Here is a 24,010-nt window from a genome sequence, read left to right as displayed (position 1 = left end):
AAAGTCGATCGCGCGGGAAAGGTACCCCCTTTGCCATTTTAACAGCGTTCTCTCTTCATTTCACTCGCGGAATCCGTGATAATTAATAGCAATCCCGAGGCGTATCGGCTCCGCGACGTGTAATCGCCGCGCGAAGTTAATCCGCACGATAAATGAAACTGCCTCACGTCATTGTAAATCACAATTATCTATCATTTTCAGAACGCAACGAATGTGGAACAACCCGCCGCCGCTAGAACAAGTGCTGTCGCAAAGTATTTAATCGGTAAGTCTTATTATGTTAAATTTATGTCGCAATTTGCTCGAACGCGTATCTATACATCCATACTCGTTCGAACGCAGATCGTGATACACGTTAATCGTGGTCCACGAAGTTGACTGTGGGCAAGAAAGAAACTTCTATCGCCATTCTTAATTGCATTTTTTTCTCATTTTCAGAACGCGACGAATGTGGAACGACCCGGCGCTATATAGAACGGCATCGCAGATCATAACTGGTAAGTGTAACGTACACATCTCGGTAAGCAAGAAATAATTCGAAAAGAAATGTCGCATTACCCGGTAAAATTTTTTGTCATTTTCATAAAATCAGAATTATCGCTATCCGCATTTTTAAAATTTACCAGCTAGATGAGCTTTAAAAAACGCTAGATCTAGCGGAAAAATCGCTGAATTGGCATCACTACATGTGTTCCTTATCATGTGTTTTGACTTTGATTAGCAATTCTATACAATACTATGTATTATACATATTTTCACCATTCTGAACCTGAATGCTATCGTAAAGTAATGATCAAGGAAAATGATTATAAAATATTGTACATTTTTTTACTGCTTCCATTGAAATTTTATTTATGCAAATAAATGGAACATGAAGATACGGTAGAATATTTTTATAATAGATTAAACAACCTGTTTTGTGTGTGATAAGATAGAAAACGATAATTATGGAATATAAAATGGAATTAAATTATTGAGGAATTTCGCTAGAGATTTCATTGCCTGAAAGTATCACATTCAAATTATCATCAAGTTTTTGATTGTTGCCAACAACATTGGAAATTTTGCATGATGTATCCATATGGCAGGATTCTAAACAAGACAAAAAAATATATGTGTTAAGCAATTTTAAATTTTAATAGAATATACAATATGGTCTACTTGTTATTTCTAAGTAATCATGATAAATTAAGTAACACTAGTATGAATTATCAATTTTGGATAGCAAAAATTAGAAAAAATCTCAAAGCTTACATAGAAAATATAGGCAATTTTATGTACATACAGTGGAACTTTTCAACATTACATGACAGATTTCTAATTTCTAACTGTGAATTTATTATTTTAATTACTGCTTTATCACAATATCTGTATAAACAAAGTTTCTTATTTATCTACATAATGTTCCAATTCCATTGTAAACTTCTAATACAAATTTTATTGCAATGAAATATGCCGTGTTACTAATATAAATTATTGTATAAACTTTATTTGCAAAGATAAAATTTTAAAATCTACAGAAATTTTTAAATTTAAATTTCACCTTGTGAGCAACAAATCCCGTTTAAAGCACATCTTGCTGTATTTCCACGACACATAGCGTATCCAGCGATGCAAGGTCTGGTATATAGACTTTCCTTTCTACATCGGTATGTTTCTGGTGTTCCGATGAAACAACCAATACTGGGGCCACAACAAATGTGCGGCCCAAAGCATTGACCCAAACGATTAGGACCACACGAAGAACACTGGGAAAAGAATATCGCGACAATTTTCAATTATAAACAAATTACATATTTTGTAATAGAAAAAATAGATCTAATTTTGGAATAATTATTAATCACACACGCGTGCGCGCGCGCGCGCGCGCGCACACACACACACACACACACACACACACACACGCACACACACACACACGCAACTATCAATATAAATTGAAAAGAGCAATAGATACCATAAATAATAAAAAAGAATAATATTCATTATAAATGTTAGTTATCTTAGTTACATGTTTAATAGAGTCAACATGAGAATTTACTAAAGTCTTCATAAAATTACATTTTTTCAAAGAAAATGTTTAAAATCAAAGGAATTTTACTGTGAAAAAATATTTAGTATAAAATTAATGTAAAATGTAACGTACTTCTCGTGCAACAGTTCCCAAAGAAGGAACGATATCACCTCTCTTTCCGCCTCGTGGACAATTCGTAATCAAACAACCATAACTAAAAAAAATCAAACTCGCAAAAACGACAAATTCTTTTAACATTCTGAATAGATTCCGAGTGACGTTGCCCGAGACGATGTACAGACGATCGAAAAGACGCTACTGTACCTCGAGGAGCCTCCTCGGATATTTATATCATTGAATCTCTGTATTTAAAATTCTTTCCGAGAATATTCTCGAATATTCCTACTTGTAATGCGGCACTCTAAAGATTATGAAAATCCGATCTCTGTGTGAGAATGAAATGTATGATAAGATGCTATTCTTCCATTCATCATTGCAGAAGCTAGTTTCTAGCTTTATTTACTATAAATACTAAATAAAAATTTTAAAAGATGTTACAAAAATTTATTGATGTTACAAATATTTATATTTCTATAAAACTTTTTAAATATAAATTTAATAATATTTACACTATTCATGTATATATATATATATATATATATATATATATATATATATATATATATATATATATATATATATATGTACATATATAATTACACACTTACTGTATTATATGAACAAATTTATACTAATCTTTATTTTAGTCCTTACGACTTTTTATTTTTTAAGATCTTTTTTTTTAATTTTAAGATTTTCTTTTTATCAACTATGACAGCTTTTCGTTTAACAATGAAATTCTTGGAAGGTCTAATTTTACTTTTCTTAATTGAAGATGTTTCTAATTTACAGTCTGCTTTGCGTTTCTTTACATATGTTTCAATTCCGACTTCAGTAAAATTAGGACATTCTTTTTTAGTGTGACCTACAAATAAATTAATAAAATGTTACTAATTGTAGTAATAATTAAAAGTGATATTGATACTCAGGATTAAGAAAGTAACTCGTTACTTGTGATGCTGTTATCATTATTGTTACTTTTTTTGGTAACGATTATTTTATAAATAATATGACTTTAAAATATCTTATTTTAACATTACAAAACAGTAACAAAATTGTTAATTTCTCAATGACAATAATGGTAATTGATATTTTGCAAAATTTATAATAATGAGTTATTTTTTTAGAAAAAGTAATAGTAAGGCGTTACTTTTTTAAAGTAACATTCCTTGCTATACTAGCACTTACCTAATTTATCACAGTTAAAACACCTTCCTACAATATTCGGTATTGGACCACACGTATGTTTCTCTAACATACATCTTTTGCAAATTCGACAATGTTTCCAAGTAGGTTTTACGCATCGTTTGCATATGTCACAATGCTTGTACGTTTGGCCATCTTTGGAGGTACATTCTTTACACTTCTTACAATGCTTGTTTTCGCTAGAAATCCATTTTTCACAATCTTGACAAAATTTATACCCATCGGACGAAGGAAGCTCCAATAGATTCAATGGTATATTAGTGAAAATTCTCACTGAAGAGCCCTGCTTTCTACCACGTTTCTCTGATATAAATAAGGGATGATTATCATAATCCACTTTATAATCAGACATCTTTAAATTTCTGAGGCCACCAGTCTCTTGTGGTGGATTGCTCTTTTCTTTCATTATGTGCTCCATAAAGTATGGAGATATAAATATGATTTTCAAGAAAAAATTATCATTATAAATACGTCCGTTCAATTTTCTATGCAGGTCAGATATGGTTTTTATTGTGTATGATATGGGTTCCAAGCGGCCACCAAACGGAGGATCGCATATTAAGTAAGTGTCCTTTCCTTCATTTTGAGTAAGAAAATCTTTGAATACATTAACAGCATTTTTATTGAAAAAGTGATGATTGAAAATATTGTACCAGCAATACTCTAGTGGTCCAAAAAAATTATGCTAAAATAATATTTAAAAAACATTTATTAAAATATTTCTAAAAAATATTGAAATATGTACATTTGATGTATTTATATTCAGTAGCAATTAATAATTCTTACTAAGAATACTCACAAATCTTTCATCAAAGTCTAAAAGAAGAGACGACATCCTATCTGTATGATGCTCGATTATGTATTCATGTATTCTTGGGGTGCCAATACAAAGAATTTGTTTAGCTTCAAGTTTCAGTAGCATATTTATTATATCTTCCGTAGACTTTTTAGAAAATAAATATTGAGCTTCCTTTTTTGGATTCTCCAAAGGTTTTAAAAGTTTTGTCGGATGATGCAGTTGATAATCAGTTAAATTCTCTGTGATCTCATGATCCATATGCTTATCCTTTTCAGAATTAAATATTAATTTCTCACAACTGTGGCAGTAATGTCTGTTCTTCGCAGGTTCCAGCTTGAGCTTGTTAAAACGAATATATAATTCTCGATGAACATAATGCCGAGTGTACTTCTTATTTTCCAGCTCCCACATACGCTTTTGAGATTTCGACAATTCCTGTCCATATTTTAAATAGAATCTACACAATTTTCTGTCACGACAGGCGGAGCACGCATAAAATTTCTCTACTTCATCCTTGACGTATCTTCCAAACAATAATGTTGGTCCTATGGAAGAAAATTAATTCCTTCATAAAAAAATTTCTTTTATATAAGTTAATTATGAAAATATGTGTATACAAATGTAAGAATTACCATGGGGACATTGTGGATGATTTATGGGATTTTTCCACGAAAATTCTAAACCACGTGCGTCGTTCATTCTGTCATGTAAACAATTTACACAGAAGCTCAGGTCAGCTCAGGTTTAGTTGTGTTCATAGATGCCAACATGACGATTTTTATCGCTTGAGCAGAGCCATTTGGCGCCAAATATGATTGCCTGGTTTTAAACTATTGATCGAATCGAAATAAGCTTAAATTTTTAATTTTATAATTATATTTATTATTAAATAAACATTGCTACTAGAAAAATTTTCTTAGAATTTTTCATATCTTTTGATTGTTACCGTGGTCATTTATCAGTGGTGTCGTACTGCTCATAATTCCATTACGACCTCCAAAAATTTCTTTTAGAGTATATTGAAAAAATTTAATTACAATTCACAAGTCAAAAATCTTTTATTATTATCTGTTCTACAAGTGCTGTGAACGTTTGGTGTTTGGTGTGTATACGCGCATTTTTTGTTACAATTTCCTGGAAACACAATAGCAGATACATGTAAGGAGTGTGTCAAGCCTTTATAGTTTTTACGTATGATTTTGTACGATCGATGTACGAGTTTTCACAAAGAATAGATGAATAATTTATTACATAATAATTTATTATATACGTACACACATGCACACGTACATACGTGCATATACACAAGTACATAATAACTTTTACTTAAAGCTTGAAGAAAAAGTTTTGAAAGTATTTTTTTACAAAAAAAAAAACAAATTTTTTAAATCAATTGTTAATTTTAAATTTACATTCAGATTTCACATAAAATAAAATTTTACAAATGCATCTATTTTTTGCAGATTATCCATAATACTGTAACTAGATGCAACAGCATACATCACGCAAGTTTGATAATAAACTTGCGTTGGACCTTACATTGCATTCATTGACAAAAATTCAAATATTAAGTTATTCTCCTTTAAATTGACATGGTAGAGCAACCAAATATAATAAGAGCCTCCGTTTTAAGTAAACAAAAATTACAATCCTTTAAGGATGCGTAAACAGCGATCTGTAAACAGCCTAGTTTCACTCTTATCCTAAAGTGTTGCAAATATCTTTTAGAATGCACGCCTTCTATAAACTCTCTACTTGTGAGTTTAATTCGTGCATTCTGTAAAATTGTATCACAGACTATTGCTGACAGTAGAAAGAATATTCACTAAAAGTACGAGCTTAGAATTGCTATATAATGTGTCGATGTGTTTCCAAAGCGTTTCCAACAGGGGATGGAAACCATCAAAATAAGATATAATTATTTACATCAGTGGGCAATGTAAAGTCATGTTATAGTTCTCTATAATAAATATATTTCTGTAATATTTTTTCTTTGTGCCTAATCCTCCTATCATTGAATGCACACAGATGAAGGAGAATGTATCTTGCAATTTCGTAAGCATGTACACGATATAATACTGCATTTGCTGGCTCTTGAAATACTTATATATTAAGTTTATAACAACTGTTAAAGCATCTAAAATTATAACACTAATACAAACGCGATTTACATAAATTTACTACTCAGCTCTGTGTTGTTGCATATTTAAATCATATCGACTACTTATTTTGTACATAGTACATTTATAATTTCATAACTTAATTTGTTCATTTAACAAAAGCAATTCTTCTAGTTATATATTTTTTTTTTCATTTGAATTTAATACAATATTACCTATGCTATTTTTAAAAAATTCTAACACATTTATCGAAAAACTAACAAGGATAGAACAGTCATGGATCTTTGTTTTGGTAACCATATACCTCAAACTCATATTTTTATCACTAATACTCATACATTATATATAGATTTTAGTAAACTATATATTTAAATAATTCTCTGTATTTACATAATTGACTATGAAAAGCTTCTCTTTCCGATTTCTCGTATAAATAAATCGTCTCATCTGCATTTTATATATTTTAATATAAAAGATCACCTGTACGTATATTAAATAAATAACATATTTCTGTTTAAAAAATAAAAACTTGATGCTATAAGACTATAACTAATGTAATAAGAATAAAATATTTAATCTTGTTACAAAATTTATATCTCAACACGATACAGATTGGTCACATTAACTTCACAAAATTGCCATTAAAAATATAAAAATACGCTTCCAAAATTTAGCAGATGTATAGCAAATTTTATACATGTAGATGTGGTTTGTCAAGAAAATATTTCTACAAAACAGCACAATTCTATAGCAATACAGGAATTTGTCAGTTCATTTATTAATTGCTTTGTGCTTAGTATTTATCAATTTGTCAAATCAATTAATTATGAATAATTATAAATATTGACCTCATTGTACTCTGTGTTAATCATTTTGTTTGTCTTGGGAACGGTTTTCTTTCCTACAGTGAATTGTTTTGTATGTTTCACATCAATATAATATTATATTTGCAAAGTGTGAAAATATGTGAAAATAAGTGCAGTGAGATCGATTTATTAGATTTTCTACAAAACGTGATCGAAATTCACTACCTGCTAAGTGATATTTTCTTTCATATTAAATTACACAATCTATATAATAAAACATTTTAATACATCATTCCTATTAAAAGTGTGCAAGAGCATTTGCATCACTGGCATACTGAACTTGTCGTAATATACTCGTAAATATTATTGATACTTACAAATACACAATCATCAATAAGCTCTAAATTAATATTTAATAATGAATCGCATTCAGAAAGCTGATTATTCGGGTAAAAGTTTTATAAAGCGATAAGTTTAGATTGACAAGAGGCCCATCTTTCCTGAAGCTTTTGACGCTCCTCCATATGATGTTCCGACAAATTTCTCATTACATGACCGGTCTTTAGCTTTCTGGGATCTAAATTAGCTCCTAAAGTTTGAACACCTTTCGCAAATTTTGAGAATGGCATCAGAATATCTTTGGCTGTAGATGTTACTGGACTAGTAACGCTTGCAATATTTTCTTTTATGGATTTTAAGGCAGATTCGCTTTGAGACGATGTAATGTTCAACGTCAGATCCTGTTCAGAAGCTGATCTTTTCTTCTCATCCAATCTGTTATCCGTTTGAAGAGTGCTGTTGGCCGAGGCTTTGTTATCAACGTTTCCGGTCGAATGACTGATATTCTTAAAAAGTGTTAAGGTCGACGGCGGAATTACTCGATCTCTTTCTTCGCCCAAGTTGTCTCCCGTATCGTACACCGTTATCTCGGGTGTGGTCGCCGTCTTCTGCGGCGAAGTGCTGAGAGTGCTAGTACCGGATCCAGTTTGCGAAATTAGATGCAACGCGTCAAGAGCTACGTCAGGCTTTGAATTTAAATTCACGTTATTGTGTCTCATTTTGGACAATTCCTCATTCACGTTAGTCTCGCAAACACTACCGTCCACAACGTTAGTATTCTTTACACCCATAATAATACCGATCAATGGTGTATAAGCCTCCATCAGATGCTTATCATGACTGAAGTTCGCCGGCTTTTCGATATGTACGTGTGTCAATTCGCTATTCTCTTCGTCGCTGTTACCACCGCTGCTACTGCTGCTGCTCTTTCTTCGAACATTGCCTGAGATATCACTGTTGCCAACAGTAAAAATCGGCTTAGATACCTTTTCTGTATTCTCTCTGTCACTTATATTTTTCGGTAAATCACTTGGCTTCTTTACGCCGAAACTTTGACTGAGTTTATTTAATTTGCTAAATTGTTCCGACATATTGCTTAAAGCTTTTGTACCTAGAAGTATTTACTTTTATAAATAATTGATTTATCTATATGTATAAATAGTGGAAGTAATTTAACAAACCTGCTGTTTTTAAAGCAAGCAGTTGAGTCTCAGATACGTTTCTTGTTAGTTCTGGAAATGACGAAATGTCCAATAACCCAGTAGATCCTTTAACATTCACTAATTTACCCTTTCTTTTATCTAATGTAACGTTCATGGCTATGGGAACCTTTGGTAACTTTGCTATCTCCATGGCTACTGAAATAGCTTCGCAAATTGCCTTTAAAGACTCTACAATTTAAAAATATAGAATATAAAATTTGTTCAGAATATTATTAAATTAAATATAAATGTAAATAAAGGAAATACTCTCTCTCACCTATACTTTCCTCTTCAGTTTTTATCACAACCGCCATGTTATTAAAAAATCTTAAATTCGTACTACGAAACATGTGAAAGTAACCGTACTCGCCGTTCACTTTGTAATTGATTCTAATACAATAATAATGTTTATTCTTGAAAAATGAAACCGTATTTTCAGGCTGACCAAATTCAATTAAAACAATATCTTCTAGTAAAACTCTTTGATAGTTTGTAACTTTATCGATCTGATCGTCATAGTCAGCAACGTAATAACTATCTCGGGTCAATATCAAGATAGAATCCATTTCCGTCTCCGTTGGATCACCAGTACTAAAATAAGAAAATTAATGATTTCGTAAATAGACACATAAATGTATTCTGGGAAATAGTTAATTATTCATACGTACACAGGATCGGCGTCAATAACTCCCCAACTGCCTAGAATAATTTCGGGATCGGGTATCAATAACTTTTTGCAATCTTCAATCAGCAATTTCACGTGAATCGCAGTCGCCGCGTTGTCTTCCTCATCCGTACGTTCTAGGAACACTTCTTCGCTTACCGAATTTCCCAACATCATATCAATCGTCGCTTGTCTATAGACATCCTTGAAACGATTCAAGTAATATCTGTAAAGATAGTTAATTCTAAATGCATATTACTATGCTAAAAATTAAAAAAGGATTCAGAGATAGAATAGCATCAAGAAAATATTCCATTCAAAAAGTGTGTAATAAGTATATTCTGTATGAAAAAAATGACTTAAATAAGAGAAAGCGGTTTTTCTTATGTCTAAATTTATCAATAGCACTTACAAAAATGATTGACTTATGAATCAAATTATAAAATTTGGAAATAAAGAAATAATATAAAAGATCAAAATTAAACATGCAATTAATTGGGTTCATAGCATAATAAAAACAACTTCTCATGCTGACAATAGCACAGAGCATTTCTTTTTACGCCACATAATTGAAATGTAATAAAATAACAAATGAATTTAATATTTAATTAGTTAGATTAATCTTTAGAAATAGCTACCATGTGTTCCAAAAATCAAGCTAAAAGCAAGCAACGAACCTTGCTAAATTATATAGAACAGTGGCATAAAGGAAATCAGGATGAGTAGCAAGTTGAAGTTGTATATTTGGTGGTTTCATAGGTATAAGTTCGAGACAGCAATTATCAAGGATATCTAAATAGTGTGACCAATCGTTGTTCAGTTGATGAACATCAATCAAGTTCCCTAGCAGCGTATCTATCGCTGCCTGACGTAAGTCATCCATAAAGTGTTGCTGATAGTATCTATAGGAAAATGAAAGGACAATGTCAGGGTTTCTATAGAACAACGTTCAAATACGAAACTCTGGGATATTATCTTCGAGGCATGATAACTGTGAAGGTTCGTGTCATGTAAAAGATGTTGAAAATAAAAGACGAAAAATGAAAATGAGAAAACTTAAGCAAATACAAAGTGCGAAAGATAAGAACGCGAAGGTTTACCTGTTTGCGGAATTCATGCCGTCTTTCATCAGTCCAGTAAATTTTCTCTCTCCAGTACGTGTATAATCTCCCTACAAATAGTAAAAAAAATCATAAATTGTTTAAAAAAATTAATAACATAATACGTTATAATAATATATTTATTAACAAGCTTTGCACAAACAATTTTGCAATTTTATACAGACCTTTAAAGCATTTGTTCCCGCGTATTGCTTGCTAATAATGTCTCCATTATTAGCCCAAAGCGATTGAAAGGTCTGTCTTATGTTTGCAGGCAAAATTCCATCAGGTGGTATTAATCCCAATTTTGAAAACTGAATTTCCATAACGGCTTTACCCAGAGCAGTTTGCACCACATTTGTTCTATCTAAGCAGTCTATGCAATTTACACGGAATACACCCTTTTGCATGCAAATTGTACCCTGTTTATCACGCCAGCAATAACCCATATCTGCTACTATCGTAGCCAATGCATTAACAAGAATAGACACATTCTCAAAATGCATTCCTCGACTATGTTAAATACAAAATTTTCAAGATAAAAATATAATTCGTAATAAGCACGAGAAGAATAAAATTAAGCGATTACACTTTTCCTAGATACTTACCAATACTCGTGGAAATCAAAAGTGGTATACGTTATATCTGAATGATTATAATTAAATACATGGTTACTATAAGCTTCCCAAATAATTTTTTCTTTGCCAGCTTGTTCAACCAGATTTACAATACAAATAGGCCCATACAATTCAAGTTCTTCATCAAAATGCTTTTCAAATGCTATCTGCGTTTCAGTCTCATCTACAATATTATTGTAAGAAATTATTACATATTCTATTAATCTAGTCTAATTCATGTTTTTTTGTACCCTTTCATATACCCTTAATATTTTTTTATATACCCTTATCAATCCGCGGTGGAGGTTTATATTTGTATCCAGGTTGAGACCAATACACCGGCACGCTTCCTCGTACTTGTACAAAGGATACTTGATGATCGTGATACCAAACTAATTGTTCCGTCTCAACATAATTTGCACACTTGCCATCGTCATCTACTCCACGTCTTTTATACCTACAATATTATATTTAAAAATATTCTTTTAATAATGTTGGACAAGATAAAATTCATAATTATGACAAAAAGCATCTTGTAAATAAGTTACCTAGTGCCAGCACGAAACCTACTCCTTCTTGATATAATCGCCAAGTTAAATATTTCTTGTTGTGGTTGTTCATCAAAACCTACCTCGACTATACATTTTTCTATCTGAACATATCCTTGGATGATTGGTAATATCCAACAGTTTGCTTTATCCGTCTACAAAATAAAACGCAAGCAAATATTAAACAAAGAAATGCAAATTGTGAATAGTCATTAGATATTGTCATATACTGTTGACTATTATAATTATATTCACTTATTAATTATTCAGCAAATAAATCATTTTTATGCAATAAAGTTTATAGATTCATATACAACTAAGAAGTCAAAGAAAATTATATACTATCATAGGATATTTATCTAGTCAAATAATCTCTGCATTCTTAATTGAAGAGTCAACTGTAGAAACAGATTTAAAAAATTACTAATACTAACATTTAGACTAATAATGTCAGACAACATATGTTTATTCCAGAAGAATCTGTCGTCCACACGTTGCCATAATGGTTTATCTTGATTGTCCTGTCCATACTGAGATTCCATTACGCATTGTCGCTGCAAACTGTTAGTAATATCACCAGTCTGACAGAAGAAAAACGAATCAGTCTCGGTGAATATCTTATTCAGTTCTTCCAATATTCTCTTCTCGAATCTCTCTTTGTCCTTTACCACGCTTCGTTTTATCACTGTGGACTTCATCTATAGAAATATTAAGCTTGTGTAATTACATAAAATACCAAAAATATGGATCTAAGGATTCAAAGATGTTAAATCTCTTACTTGAGATGTAGCCAATGCAGCAGCTTGCTGTGTGGTGTTTTTTATGGTATTTGTGGCATTCTTGATTGTACCCCAGGTTTTTGCCAGAGCTGCTTTTTGTGGCACGTCAAACAACCCACTATTCCCTTTTTTCTTCAACACATATTGATGCTTCTTGCAGGGTAGCAAGCCAATATCCATGTTCTCTGTGCCAATATGTAGAAAGGCAATGGATTTGATTTTGTAGACAACATGACCGCCGTGCAATTCTCCCGCTGGTGTGACATCCTTTATGAGCATTAGGCGAGGCTCCAGTACTGACGTTTGTTCAATCTTGCCCACTATTCCATAAAACATCCCCAAACATTCCAAATCCTTTGGTGTGGCCCATTCCCAATCTGTAACATTTTCCATCAAAAAACCATTATTATTATTATTAAAACCATCAAAATATTATAATTAATTTTTTGAAGCTGACAGTGAATTTATCGAATCTACTGTCAATAGTGTTAATTATAAATCTTGAATTATTAAAATAAATCTAGCATTCTTTTTATATGAATTACGTCGAAAATTATGATTTCTTGAAATTAATTAGCGTTTTTTAGTCAATTTGAATTATGTAGCTCTCACATAAAACCAACATCAGTAATTGTGCTACAGATTTTAATGTCAACCCGAGAGGGTTAAGCAACACTGTTAAACCTCCAATGCTACATTCCTTCATCAATTATTAAATGACTATGTTATCTATATAAATCTCTAAATGAATGTGACGGACATGCTTCTAGTTAAAATGGAATTGATTCGCGTCCTCAAAACTCAGGCGACGTCGGAATCTCCTTTCGCATAAACGACGCCTCGTAAACGTTCTTGGCACAGTTTACGTCAAAACGCACGATTGCGCCTTCACTCACCTGATTTCGCGGCGAACTCGCCGGTGTACTTGTCGCACCAAAGACTGTGCCTCTCTTTCACGAAGATAAAGTGAGTGTCGGTACGGAATAGCTCCATTCTTCTGCCGCCCTGCTACGAGTTTGACAGTTGCGGGCAGGCATGTGTGACGTTTCCGCGTCGCGCAAAATATCCGCCTACCACTACTGTGCATTCGCCATGTTGTTCGCTAACGCTGTCGGCGTGCTCAACTGATCAAACTCTTCAATGTAAAAGGAGCTGAGAGAGAGAGAGAGAGAGAGAGAGAGAGAGAGAGAGAGAGAGAGAGAGAGAGAGAGAGAGAGAGAGAGAGAGAAAGAGAGAGAGACGCAATGAATCAATTCCATTATTCCTCAATAGACATGACGAGACAGTCGCTCGATATCCTCAATATTCCGACCGATTGCTTTCCCTATTCGTATGATTAGAGAGTAGTTCTTGATCCGATTAGTATAGTTTATGAATAATTGAGGCGGGCTCTCGCAATATGTATATGTAAAAATTAAAGTTTTGTAAAAGTAAATTAAATTAATTTAAGTAGGACATTTATTTTAAATTTCGAGAAAAGAGAATTGTGTTTGATAGTTAATACGGATGTAAAAAGTTTTGCAGGTGACCATCAAGATTAAAAATTAAACTTTCAGATAAATTAGCTTTATTGCAATCAATATGTAAACCTTTCATATATTTTACATTCATTCATAATATTTTAAGTCAATATGAAAAATGAAAACATCTCATTAACAAAAGTTAAAAATTGTTTAACTCCCTAAATGAAATCCGCCAACGCTAGCTATTTAATGTCTAAGATAGTTAAGATATTGCGCTTTGCATAATCAATGAACATTACATGTTAACGACGGAAATGTCGCGTGAAACCCACGTAGCGCGCAACCACGTAGATGCAAATAATTAAATTCTTTCATGTCGCATGAAATTTAAGGCTATTTATGTGCTCTATTTTTTATTTCTTGCCTTTTGCCTCTTCATGCATTATTTTATCGACAATTGTGTTTCTTATTTCTTAGGAAGTTTGCCAACCTTTGTCTCGCCATTTTCAACAATGCACAAAGAGGCAAAAAACAAGAAACAGGAAGCACATTTTGGATTAGCCGTTAAAATTGTTTTTAAATTGTATTGTTGTGCAAAACGCATACGCAACGAGGAATACATATGGGAAATTTTGTAAAAGTGGCGTATAACACATGAATTCTCACTTGAATACGTTATATCATTGCACCTCTAATGTCGGCCACTTATGCGTTTTATTATAAACGGCTGTTATATACGTGTACACAATCAACTAATAAATACATCACAAATACATAGAATAAGAAATATGCAAAAATATGTATTTTATCGAAAAGGTCAATATCACGCATAATTTTCATATAATGGTGAGGAAACTGACGTTTAAGCTAAATACGTCGTTCTTATCCGATGTATATAAAACAACAGCCTCTTGATTTTTTTCAGTCATGATTTCAAATTAGCTGACAAATGCGTTCTCTCTGCATTTTTATTTCGCATTCATTTCATGTCATGTACAACTTTGGAGTACTCTGTGTCACTCTGTACTCTTTGAAAGTCAATCAGTACCATCCATCGATTGATCGTTTTCACAACGTTCGTAAAGAAAAATAAATTTTGTAAAAAATTTAACTTTCCTCACTGCTGCTGTTGCTAGTTTGCCCTCTGTTTTGGTCGTTCTTCCTCGGCTTTCTCGGCTTGTACTCTTCCCACTTTCTATGGTTGAGAGTCTGAAAATCGTCAACGTCGGCTATCAATTCCAGATATCTTGACAGCTTCAACAGCTCGAAATCCTTAACTCTGCTGGTGTGAGCATGCTTGAAGGGCTTTATCCTCAATCCCGATTGCGGATTCATTATGAAATTCCGTCTGATGTCATCAAACATTATTGTATTCTTCGCAGAGAACTGCTTGTACTTTCCCCAAATAATGCCTAGCGGTTTCACCCCGACGACGCCGTATTTCGGCGTGTGAACGGTAATCATAGCAAGGACGTCCAGATGAAATGCTATCTTGTAGTTTGGATGATTCGAGACCCCGAGCAGCTTCATCTTTTCATTGATCCACCTCATGCTAGTCGCCGACCAGATGACTATGTCGTAATGCTTGTAAGCGCGCGTCAGGAATTCATGGAGGTACGGGCGCATCAGCTGCGACCCGCTCTCCGCCACTGATCTGTGATCGAACAATGTGTAATCTATATCCAATACAAGGAGTTTCTTGCCCTCTCTCAGAGGATTAAGCTCTGTAATTGCGTAGCGATCGATTCGTATCTGAATCTTACGTAGATTTATCTCAGCCTTCTCGATCTCCACCTCTTCTTCCTCTATATCCAGATCGTTAATCACGTCAGGTACGTTCTCAGGTGCTTGACTGACCTCAGCAATATCCTCCTCGCGCGAGCCCATCAACATCAACTTGAACCCAGGCTTCAAATTCAATTTGCCGATTATGTCCTCATCTTGTGCTGCCTTGCCTAATACAAAATAAGTTCTTATAGATTTTTAAAATACTTTACACGTTTTAATTAGTACCTATGTCAATTTTTACTAGCTTTTTTTTTAACAATAAAAATAATTAATGCAAAAGCTAAAAAACTATAAGAATCATAAGATTTAATTTATATTTGATTTTTGTATACCTCATATCCTATATAAACTATGTCCTATAATTTTTTGTGTGTACAGGAATAAGAAAGAGAAGTGATTTTAAGAAATAAATAAATAAATAAATTTATTTATTTATTTATTTATACATATATAATATGTTTATACAGTTCTACATATAAAAATACATATATAACATATGCGCGCGCGTGTGTCTCATATACATGTGTATGACAATATATAAAATACAAGTTAAACAATAATAATTGAATATAATTATATTTTACTACCTTTCTCTCAAGATGATAGCCTTGAGAATAAATAATTAAAATTGCAATAATAGTTATCTGTCTAATGGAATTTATCGGAAGGCAGTTCAAAACATAACCTTTAAACTTTAGATTTAGTAGCTTCTGACGTTCCGGACGAACACCTGTTTCCAGGTGTATACGTTCTTTCAGAGTAAGAACCGTATCTTCCTCTTGAATATCGATGATATCGTATTCCTTTCCACTCCATTTCACCACGATTCTTAATTCACCTTCCATTCTCGCTCTTGTAATCGCATCAATGGAACGCGCGCATCCCGAGTCTAAAAAAAAAGCCTCCAGCCTCACATGATAAATATTTACATTAAAACGCTGACAGTGCTGCCACCCATTACCAGCATCATCAATGGAAAAGAAAGAATGGGGGGAGGAGGCAGGGAAAGGTGTATATAAAAAAATATACATTTGAATCATTTGAATTTTATAAAATTTTTTTCTTATTAAAAACTTATATTTATTTAAAGAACTTGCGCATTAATTACAGTGCAGAGTCCTATAAACTTATCTCTTTAAATTTAAAATTACAGATAAAAAGAATTTAATTGAATAAAAATGTTCAAGAATTTTTAGTTACTTCACCAAACTGTGAAGCCTTATCTTCAATATCAATCTACAAAAATTATATTCACTTATATGAACCTTCTATACAAAGTGTACAATAATCTAAGTTTTAAATAGACTCTAAAATAATATTATACAGTTGAAAAGCTGATTACTCATAAACTTATTAGCCGTTTGCCTACTAAGCTTGTTCTGCCACAATGTGTTCTGGCACAACTTTAGCAACTTTACGAAATTCCTTGCACAAAGACTTCGGACACTGCATCTGTGTCCAGCTGATTGGTACCATAGCTACACCTGTAACATAGGCCATTGAAATAAAACAACACAAAAAAATACCAAGCCCTTACCTTCGTCACTGTGAGCAATAACTACCCCTAGCTCATTTTCCGCGGTGCTCAATTGGTAAGTGTGTATTTCTGTCATTGGCATCTGTCAATAGAAAAAATTATAAACTTAATTCTTAATGTTTAAATATACTACCTTACAGAGTCAAAAGACTTACAACTCTTGCGAGAATGATGTCGCCAGGCCGATAGCACTTGTACATCTCTATTTTGTCTTTTTCAATCACCCGGACGTCCTCTTTCCTCAGTATACCTCTGTAAGGTCTCGTCAGTACTATGTCGCCTACACATTTGATGCTGCATTTACAAAATCTTTGATTGACTACAGTGACCACGGCAGTGACAATGTCTCCTGGTGCAGGAATGATGCTCTGCTCTGTCATACTGTGTACCTCAATTGTATGGGTCTGTAACAATAAAATTTAGAGATAATGCTATTCTAGCACATTTAATAAATAAAATAATAATAGTATGAAAATATAAAAGACTTACTTTTTCATCCGTCACTAATTTTACAATGCCAGCGAGTTTCGAATAAATATAACCTTGTTGCTCGTACGTTCCGCGACCAGCTACATTGCTTTTATCGGACACGCATAATCTTTGGCCTGGAAGAAATATTGCAAAATTCGTTTAATACGTTAATGTTCGCAAAACGATTAAAAATATCTAAATAATTACCTGGTACGCAGATAATAAGCTCCTCCCGTTCGCTCATTGTTTTGTATTCTGCGATGTATACCGGAAATTTCAAATTTATCTGTGAAAAACATTCATCTATTGTCAGACAATTGTTATATTAATAGCACGCAAAATCCAATACAAATTTGTTACATGTCTTCGAATGTAAAATTTATTTTAATGACAGAAATTTAATGATAGAAATGTCAGAAATTTTTTATCCAACAGATTATATATGAGGTTACGTTAACTACATGTTGTGGAAACGTGGAATGGCAACACTGCTGTACCTCGATATATCGAAAATTGTAAAGTTTGTCGCACTTCGATAGACGTTCGATAAACGATTTAGTCGCAGATATCGCAGATTGAAATAATATGCATTGAATAGAATTATTACTCTTTTGACACGCAGAAAGGAAGCTGAGAAAGATTAGAGACTAGTGATGACAAGGTAAATTATTAGAAATTTTACAGGTCTGCCGATTAAATTAATTGAAGTTTGTTAAAGTAACGCAATTTGAATAATTACTTTTACTTGACAAAGCTCTTCGTTTTATTGTAGTTTAGGTTTAGGTTAATAGAAGTTGCTTAAAAAATATATTTATTATGTTAAGACTTTTGCACAATATCAGCAACAGGCAATAGGAACAGAAGATAAAGAAAGAAAGAGAAAAGATCCTCTCTCTCTCTCTCTCTCTCTCTCTCTCTCTCTCTCTCTCTCTCTCTCTTTCTTTCTTTCTTTCTTTCATTATTTCTAGCATTGTGCGAGGGGCCTTACTTGACACGAGAAAAAAATTCTCTGTGCGCTAACGCCATCTCGACAAGTACTTATTGTAGCTACAATAAAAAGTAGTAAAGAGCAAGCATATTGATGGAATTGCAGTTACCTACCTACAAAGTATAGGATATTTGTAAATCCAGTACAAATCATAATTTATAAAAATAACTTTTCTTTCGTTATATATATTTTGTATTTTATATTTTCCGTTTTGATTCTATTTACAATTTTATATGCCATTATGTTTATATTTTTTAATGCATGTATAATCGCGTATAAATGTATTTAATGCACACATGTATGTGTGCGTTTGGGTTATTCAAATAATTTTTTTATATTGTATAACAACATCATAAATATTGTAGAATATTATTATGAACTTTGACGGACACTAGATCGTTTAGAACAAACTTGAATAAATAATACCCAGCTATAACGCAACGACAAACGTTTAAAAGTTTTCATGTCGACTTTTCGCTGATTGTTACACACAATCGGGAACCGTTCCCAGTTTTATCGGCGGCTCTACGAGTTAATCACCGATAAATGATTAATGTGCGTTCCTGAGAAAATTAAAGCCCCCTCGTCGTAAAGTTGTGCGCGAACATATATCGGCGTGGTTTAATAATAAATTTCAACTTAATCAACACGTGGGAAGAAAGAGAGAAAGAGAGGAAAAAAGGGAGCGAAAGAACTGTGTTAGTGCATCTCGCGAGCCTCGTTTTGTTACGTTACGAAAGAGACGGGGCCGTTAATATCTCTGAGAAATCCGGTCTTTAGGCGAGCGAGATACATACCGAGTGTCCAGATGTTCTTTCCATCGTATGTTCCTCAACTAACTTGAGATGAATGTGTTTTAAATAAAAATATCAACACACAGATGTCAAGCAATTAGCAGTAAAAAGTGAAATGCTTGTTGAAATTAAGTTTCACCAGATCTACACAACAGAACTATACATGTCAATTGATTTACAATTTCGATCTTTAAGCTTTGTCAAATTGCAATATGTTTCCAAATTGTTATAAAAATCACTAAAATAGAAAAAACCATTCTCGCGCTCTCGTTAAAGAGAAATCAACTCCAAACTGACCAATGATCTGTCTAAAGAACATGCGATGGTTTGGAACACTTTGTATACACGATGGACGACTGGTAATAATGTTATCGGTATTATTAATCGCAAGAGAGCGACTTGCGGTTAACAGATTATTTTCGAGCATAAATTAATGCCGCTCGGCCGCACGTCTCGCTGAAATTACTCGCGATGATTAATACAGCCATTTTGTTTGTGATATTTATCATGTTAGTGCGACAAATCGTTCAAAATGTGTCGTTTATATTGATAACTTGCTTTCTAGGTCAAATCTTACCGTCATTAAAACTTACAATGAAAATCAACAAGATGATTACGTTGTTTGTTTCTTTTCATATCAAAAAAGAAAAAAATTAATTCTCTCTGCGTCGCAAAGATTGACGCAGACAATTCTCTTCATAACTCTTCCTTCCGACGTTTAACGATGAAGTGGCCGCTAGCGACGAGATTTATGAAATTACCGTAAATATTGGATACGCGCGGATTTCGCATAACAAATTCGGCGGCGATTCCGATGATTGATGAAGTATTGCCGAAGAATGCCCTAATCGGCGATCGGCTTCTACTCAGCCTCATTATGAGTGGCCCCGGAGTCAGCTGGACCGCTGGACCTTATCTGAGATCTAGGGGAGGCTAGCCTTGTTAGCAAGCTGAACTATGGACTATTACATTTATCTAACCTGATCCACCGAAGTTGGAACAGCGTCGTGTCGTGAGTTTCTCAGTAAGGCAGTGATGGATACCTCACGGTTAACGTCCTGACACCGTCGCACGGTGAACCGAAAGCCGCGTTTCTCTCTTCGCGCCGCGCCGCACGAGGGGAGAAACGTGCCTCGCAAACCTAATTTCGGCCCCGGTCCTTCCTTCACGATCGGTCGTCAGGACACGACCCGGGGTCCCGAATTTTTTTCAGGCCGGCCCTTCGTATCTTATCAGGTATCGTGTTCTACCGCGCTTGGGCCTTCTGAAATACAACCAAAACAAAGTTTCTTCGTATTAAGAGTGTCCGAATGTAGAACCTTGGCAAAAATGACAAACTGGAACGGGGCAGAAGTTAAGAGCGGACAGATGATGATGCAGAACTATAATAACAAAAGAGAAATAAAGATCATTGCGTAATTTATGAGGTGAAGGTTTTGAGAAAGTGGCTGGCCCACACGAAAGTCGACACTCGTATTATAAATCACGGGCAGTCATATTTCATTTGTGTGTCGCTTTTGGCGAGAGATGATAATAACGACGTCGACTTCGCGAGTCAGCTTTCGCGATTATTGTACACAACTGCCATCGAACAGCGATCTCTCGGTTATTTCCTCCTCGTAATATGATTTCTCGGATGCGCGGGCTCGCTTCATCAATTTCGAAATCGCGCACATTAGATCACGAGGAGTCGCGACGTCAAGGCAGAACGGCGCTCCCGCCCCGAGAGAGATAAACCCAGAATTATGATGGTGCCCGTTTAAGACAATTAAGGTGGAACCGGTTAGCAACACGTGTTACAACGAAAGTCCTCCCCGTGAGGCTCCGGCATCGGGCTCATAACCCGGCGTCATGTCTTCTAACTAGGGTCCGCTTAAGCCACCCTTAAACCGCGGCGAAACTACTGACCGGTCGGCCCGTCCGTCTACGGTGAACGATTACGTGACAATTCATATGCTGACCGGTCGTCACCTGACCGGCAAACTGTTGTCCCGGGCCCGAGCGCACCCGCAGCAGCTTCGGGCCCAACAATACTTGTCCGGTCGCCGTCATCCGCAAGATGAAGAGATAGCCAGCCGGCGACTATACGCCGGTTCGACGATGTCATTTGTTACGGCTGTATCAGATGCGCGACACGTACGCTCGCGCGCGCGCGCGCGGGACGGCGGGACCCGAAATCGCGGTCGCCATGACACGGTGACATGTGCCGAAGAGGAGGACCCGCCGAGGTCTCGTCGTGGTTAGGCTCGCCGGGCCCGTTGCAGGGCCCACGGGGAAGCAAACCGGGCCCCGCCGACGGACGACTGGTCGGGCCCGTTTTTCCCGCGGACGAATACGTGAAGGAGCAGGAAGAGTCGCGGCAAGATCGAGCTTAGATTGTGAGAGCCCGCTCTGCGATGTTGATCACGTTTCCGACGAATTTGGGAGGACAGAAGGGATCGTAGGAACAAGAATCGGGTCGTTTGTGATTTTTATAGAGTAAATGATACGAGAATGGACTGCTTAAGACCAGTTGAGACCTAAGATTCTCGGGAGAATCAACCTCTCTATATGATAGCTCTCTTTTTCCTTCCATGTATTTGCTGTATAAATATTATTAAGTATCAATTGCAACGCTGCAGTTTTAATTACTGTTATATAAATAACAGCGTGTAGCAAATTAAAAAAGGATCATGAATAGCGACAATTAGTTTGACGTTTAAATTCGCTAATCTTGCAATATATTGCGAAAATATAGTGACGAGTTTATCAAATGTCACATCTTAAGTGCAAATTGATCAGACATCTTTAATAGTATTACAACCGTGGATGTCAATTGAAGCAAATCGTAAGGCGTATCGAAGCGTTTACAGGAGCGAAGCGGTGATATTCAGTGAAAGTCAAAACAGTGCTACCATAGTAGCAAGGGGCAAGGATGATCAGGATGATTCGGGAGATTTTGGTGTGGCGTCGCGGAATTTGTCGCGTCACAGGATGACAATCGCAGATACCGCGGAAAGTTTTATTCGTCTGACATTATTAATAGGCGGCACGTGATACGCTTATTCTTCTCGGACCGGCAGATGTAAGCCGGATAAAAGGAACGGCCGGGGAATACGATTTTAACTCGAGTTACAAACGTTTTGCGGTGTATTACGGGTACACGGTAATATACAAAGATCACTTCGAAGAGAAACGCACACTAAAAAAAAAACGAAGTGTTTAATACTTTAAGGTATTAAAATATTTTATTTCTGCTCTTGTTTTTTAAATACTTCAACATGTTTTAGATTTAAAATATAACGATGTTTAGATTTAAAATATTTAAAAAAAGATTTCAGTTTTCAACTTAAATTTTAATCTAAAACATTTTTTTTTTAATGGGGAAAGCAGATATCTTAATGTTTTAAAATTAAATGCTCTTTTTCTTAAAGCATTCGCGAAAAGATAAGTTAAAAGATAATGTCTTTGTATTTTTTAATTTTCTCGTAAAAAATAATTTGCGTAAACTGAATGAAATATTAATATGAATACAATATTTAGGAAAATAATCCTAATATCTTAAAGTACTTCTAAGTTTATTTATGTAATATTAAAAAATTGTATTAATTTGATTGTCGATAAAAATGAGAAAATGGGCAAAAAATTCTTCAGAATTTTGCAATACGATTTGCAATACAATGTGTCAGTCGGCTTCTGTGATATCATTGTTTCTCTCCTTTTATCTCCAGAATGAATCATTTTTTTCCGACAAATTGCTATATCCGGTCGGCAAATGTCTTAATTCGCCAATACACCTTATTGCCTATGGCAATGGAATGAGTAAGACGAATTGCTGCCGATTTGCATTTAAGCGGTAGATAAAGCATACCTGGGAGCGAATTAATTTGCCATTTTATTCTTTTTGCGGGCACGATCGTATTGAACGAGGTGGCTAAGCTTTCGAGAACACGACATGTATCTGTATCAGAGCCTAACTTGATCTCTGTTCTCTTTTGCAACTTATCAAATTATCTAATTGATAATTATGTTCGAGTTTCGTCTATCAGGTTTCAATAATTATGTGTGGTATATTTTTTTAAAACAAAGATAAGTTTATGAAAAACAAATAAACCACAAATTTGTTTTAATATTAATTATTTTAAGAAGAGGGAATTTAAACTTTCTGATTCACTTATTGTTTCAATAGGATCATTAATGAATAATAAGATACACTTCTGCAATGTTCACTCTGCGGTGATAACGCATCAGAATAGAAAGACATTAATTTTAATGTCTTTCTGTCGTTCAACGTTACTCTGAGTATCATTTCATGGAGTGATAAAGTTATTTACGACAAGTACAAGTGCATACGAAGTGATATCAATGCCATTTATTAAGTATCTTTAATGAAAGTTTGTGAAAATAGATAGAAATTGAACGTGTCGTTCTTATCATTACAGGATATGGGCGATCTCCAACTTCGTGATGATGTGGATATATACATATATGTAAGAGCGTGTATCAGGTGTGTATTTTTTCTTAACATCCGGTTGGCAGATTATCATGAATACCTGGATGACGTTTAATCGAAGCCGGCACGGCTACTCGCGTTTATCGAGGAGAGACTCGCTCGATTCCACGCAAAACTAATGCGTTGAAACGATGTGTAATTACGTAATGATGTAGAACGAGGA

General features: G+C 34.4%; 5 protein-coding genes across 14 annotated transcripts in view; all 5 read right to left on the bottom strand.

Annotated features, from left to right (window-relative positions):
* Positions 1-823: 823 nt before the first annotated feature.
* LOC105831761 (neurophysin 1) lies at positions 824-2,338 on the bottom strand. Its single transcript, XM_012672140.3, has 3 exons — positions 2,147-2,338; positions 1,544-1,748; positions 824-1,092 (listed from the first exon to the last, which is right to left on the bottom strand). Exons 1-3 carry the CDS (start codon positions 2,270-2,272, stop codon positions 971-973), a joined length of 453 nt encoding a protein of 150 aa, XP_012527594.1. The 5' UTR covers positions 2,273-2,338; the 3' UTR covers positions 824-970.
* A 375-nt stretch (positions 2,339-2,713) lies between these two features.
* LOC105831756 (rRNA N6-adenosine-methyltransferase ZCCHC4) lies at positions 2,714-5,033 on the bottom strand. The gene is made up of 4 exons (XM_012672132.3): positions 4,772-5,033; positions 4,140-4,684; positions 3,323-4,025; positions 2,714-2,999 (listed from the first exon to the last, which is right to left on the bottom strand). The coding sequence occupies exons 1-4, from the start codon at positions 4,836-4,838 to the stop codon at positions 2,785-2,787; spliced, it is 1,530 nt and encodes a 509-aa protein (XP_012527586.2). The 5' UTR covers positions 4,839-5,033; the 3' UTR covers positions 2,714-2,784.
* Positions 5,034-5,181: 148 nt separating this feature from the next.
* Positions 5,182-13,460, bottom strand: LOC105831755 (phosphatidylinositide phosphatase SAC2). 2 transcript variants are annotated; one of them, XM_012672130.3, is made up of 13 exons: positions 13,211-13,460; positions 12,315-12,691; positions 11,970-12,233; positions 11,536-11,690; positions 11,272-11,444; positions 10,979-11,171; positions 10,556-10,883; positions 10,371-10,441; positions 9,948-10,172; positions 9,275-9,496; positions 8,884-9,197; positions 8,586-8,795; positions 5,182-8,515 (listed from the first exon to the last, which is right to left on the bottom strand). In XM_012672130.3, the coding sequence occupies exons 1-13, from the start codon at positions 13,305-13,307 to the stop codon at positions 7,524-7,526; spliced, it is 3,621 nt and encodes a 1,206-aa protein (XP_012527584.2). In that variant the 5' UTR covers positions 13,308-13,460; the 3' UTR covers positions 5,182-7,523. The 2 variants fall into 2 exon arrangements, with proteins under 2 accessions (XP_012527584.2, XP_012527585.2); XM_012672131.3 differs by lacking the exon at positions 9,948-10,172 and having other exon boundaries at positions 13,211-13,458.
* Positions 13,461-13,864: 404 nt separating this feature from the next.
* Positions 13,865-16,507, bottom strand: LOC105831758 (ubiquitin-like domain-containing CTD phosphatase 1). Its single transcript, XM_012672134.3, has 2 exons — positions 16,251-16,507; positions 13,865-15,732 (listed from the first exon to the last, which is right to left on the bottom strand). Exons 1-2 carry the CDS (start codon positions 16,408-16,410, stop codon positions 14,885-14,887), a joined length of 1,008 nt encoding a protein of 335 aa, XP_012527588.1. The 5' UTR covers positions 16,411-16,507; the 3' UTR covers positions 13,865-14,884.
* Positions 16,508-16,620: 113 nt separating this feature from the next.
* LOC105831760 (exosome complex component CSL4) overlaps positions 16,621-24,010 on the bottom strand; it is a 197,024-nt gene continuing 189,634 nt past the window's right edge. For 5 of the 9 annotated variants that reach the window (XM_036283682.1, XM_036283670.1, XM_036283679.1 and 2 more), the window contains 6 exons: positions 20,336-20,619; positions 17,781-17,859; positions 17,592-17,707; positions 17,258-17,506; positions 17,103-17,184; positions 16,621-17,049 (listed from right to left, as the gene is read on the bottom strand). In XM_036283682.1, coding sequence (XP_036139575.1) covers positions 16,934-17,049; positions 17,103-17,184; positions 17,258-17,506; positions 17,592-17,707; positions 17,781-17,817 — 600 coding nt within the window. In that variant the 5' untranslated portion in view covers positions 17,818-17,859; positions 20,336-20,619 and the 3' untranslated portion in view covers positions 16,621-16,933. Of the gene's footprint in view, positions 17,050-17,102; positions 17,185-17,257; positions 17,507-17,591; positions 17,708-17,780; positions 17,860-17,933; positions 18,411-19,948; positions 20,101-20,335; positions 20,620-24,010 lie in introns of those variants that run through there. The other 4 variants (XM_036283674.1, XM_036283692.1, XM_012672136.3 and 1 more) reach the window with 3 other exon arrangements.

This window comes from Monomorium pharaonis, chromosome 1, assembly GCF_013373865.1.
Source record: "Monomorium pharaonis isolate MP-MQ-018 chromosome 1, ASM1337386v2, whole genome shotgun sequence".
Classification (NCBI taxonomy): domain Eukaryota; kingdom Metazoa; phylum Arthropoda; class Insecta; order Hymenoptera; family Formicidae; genus Monomorium; species Monomorium pharaonis.
Note: the sequence above shows the minus strand (reverse complement) of the source record. Positions and strands in the feature narration are given on the sequence as shown.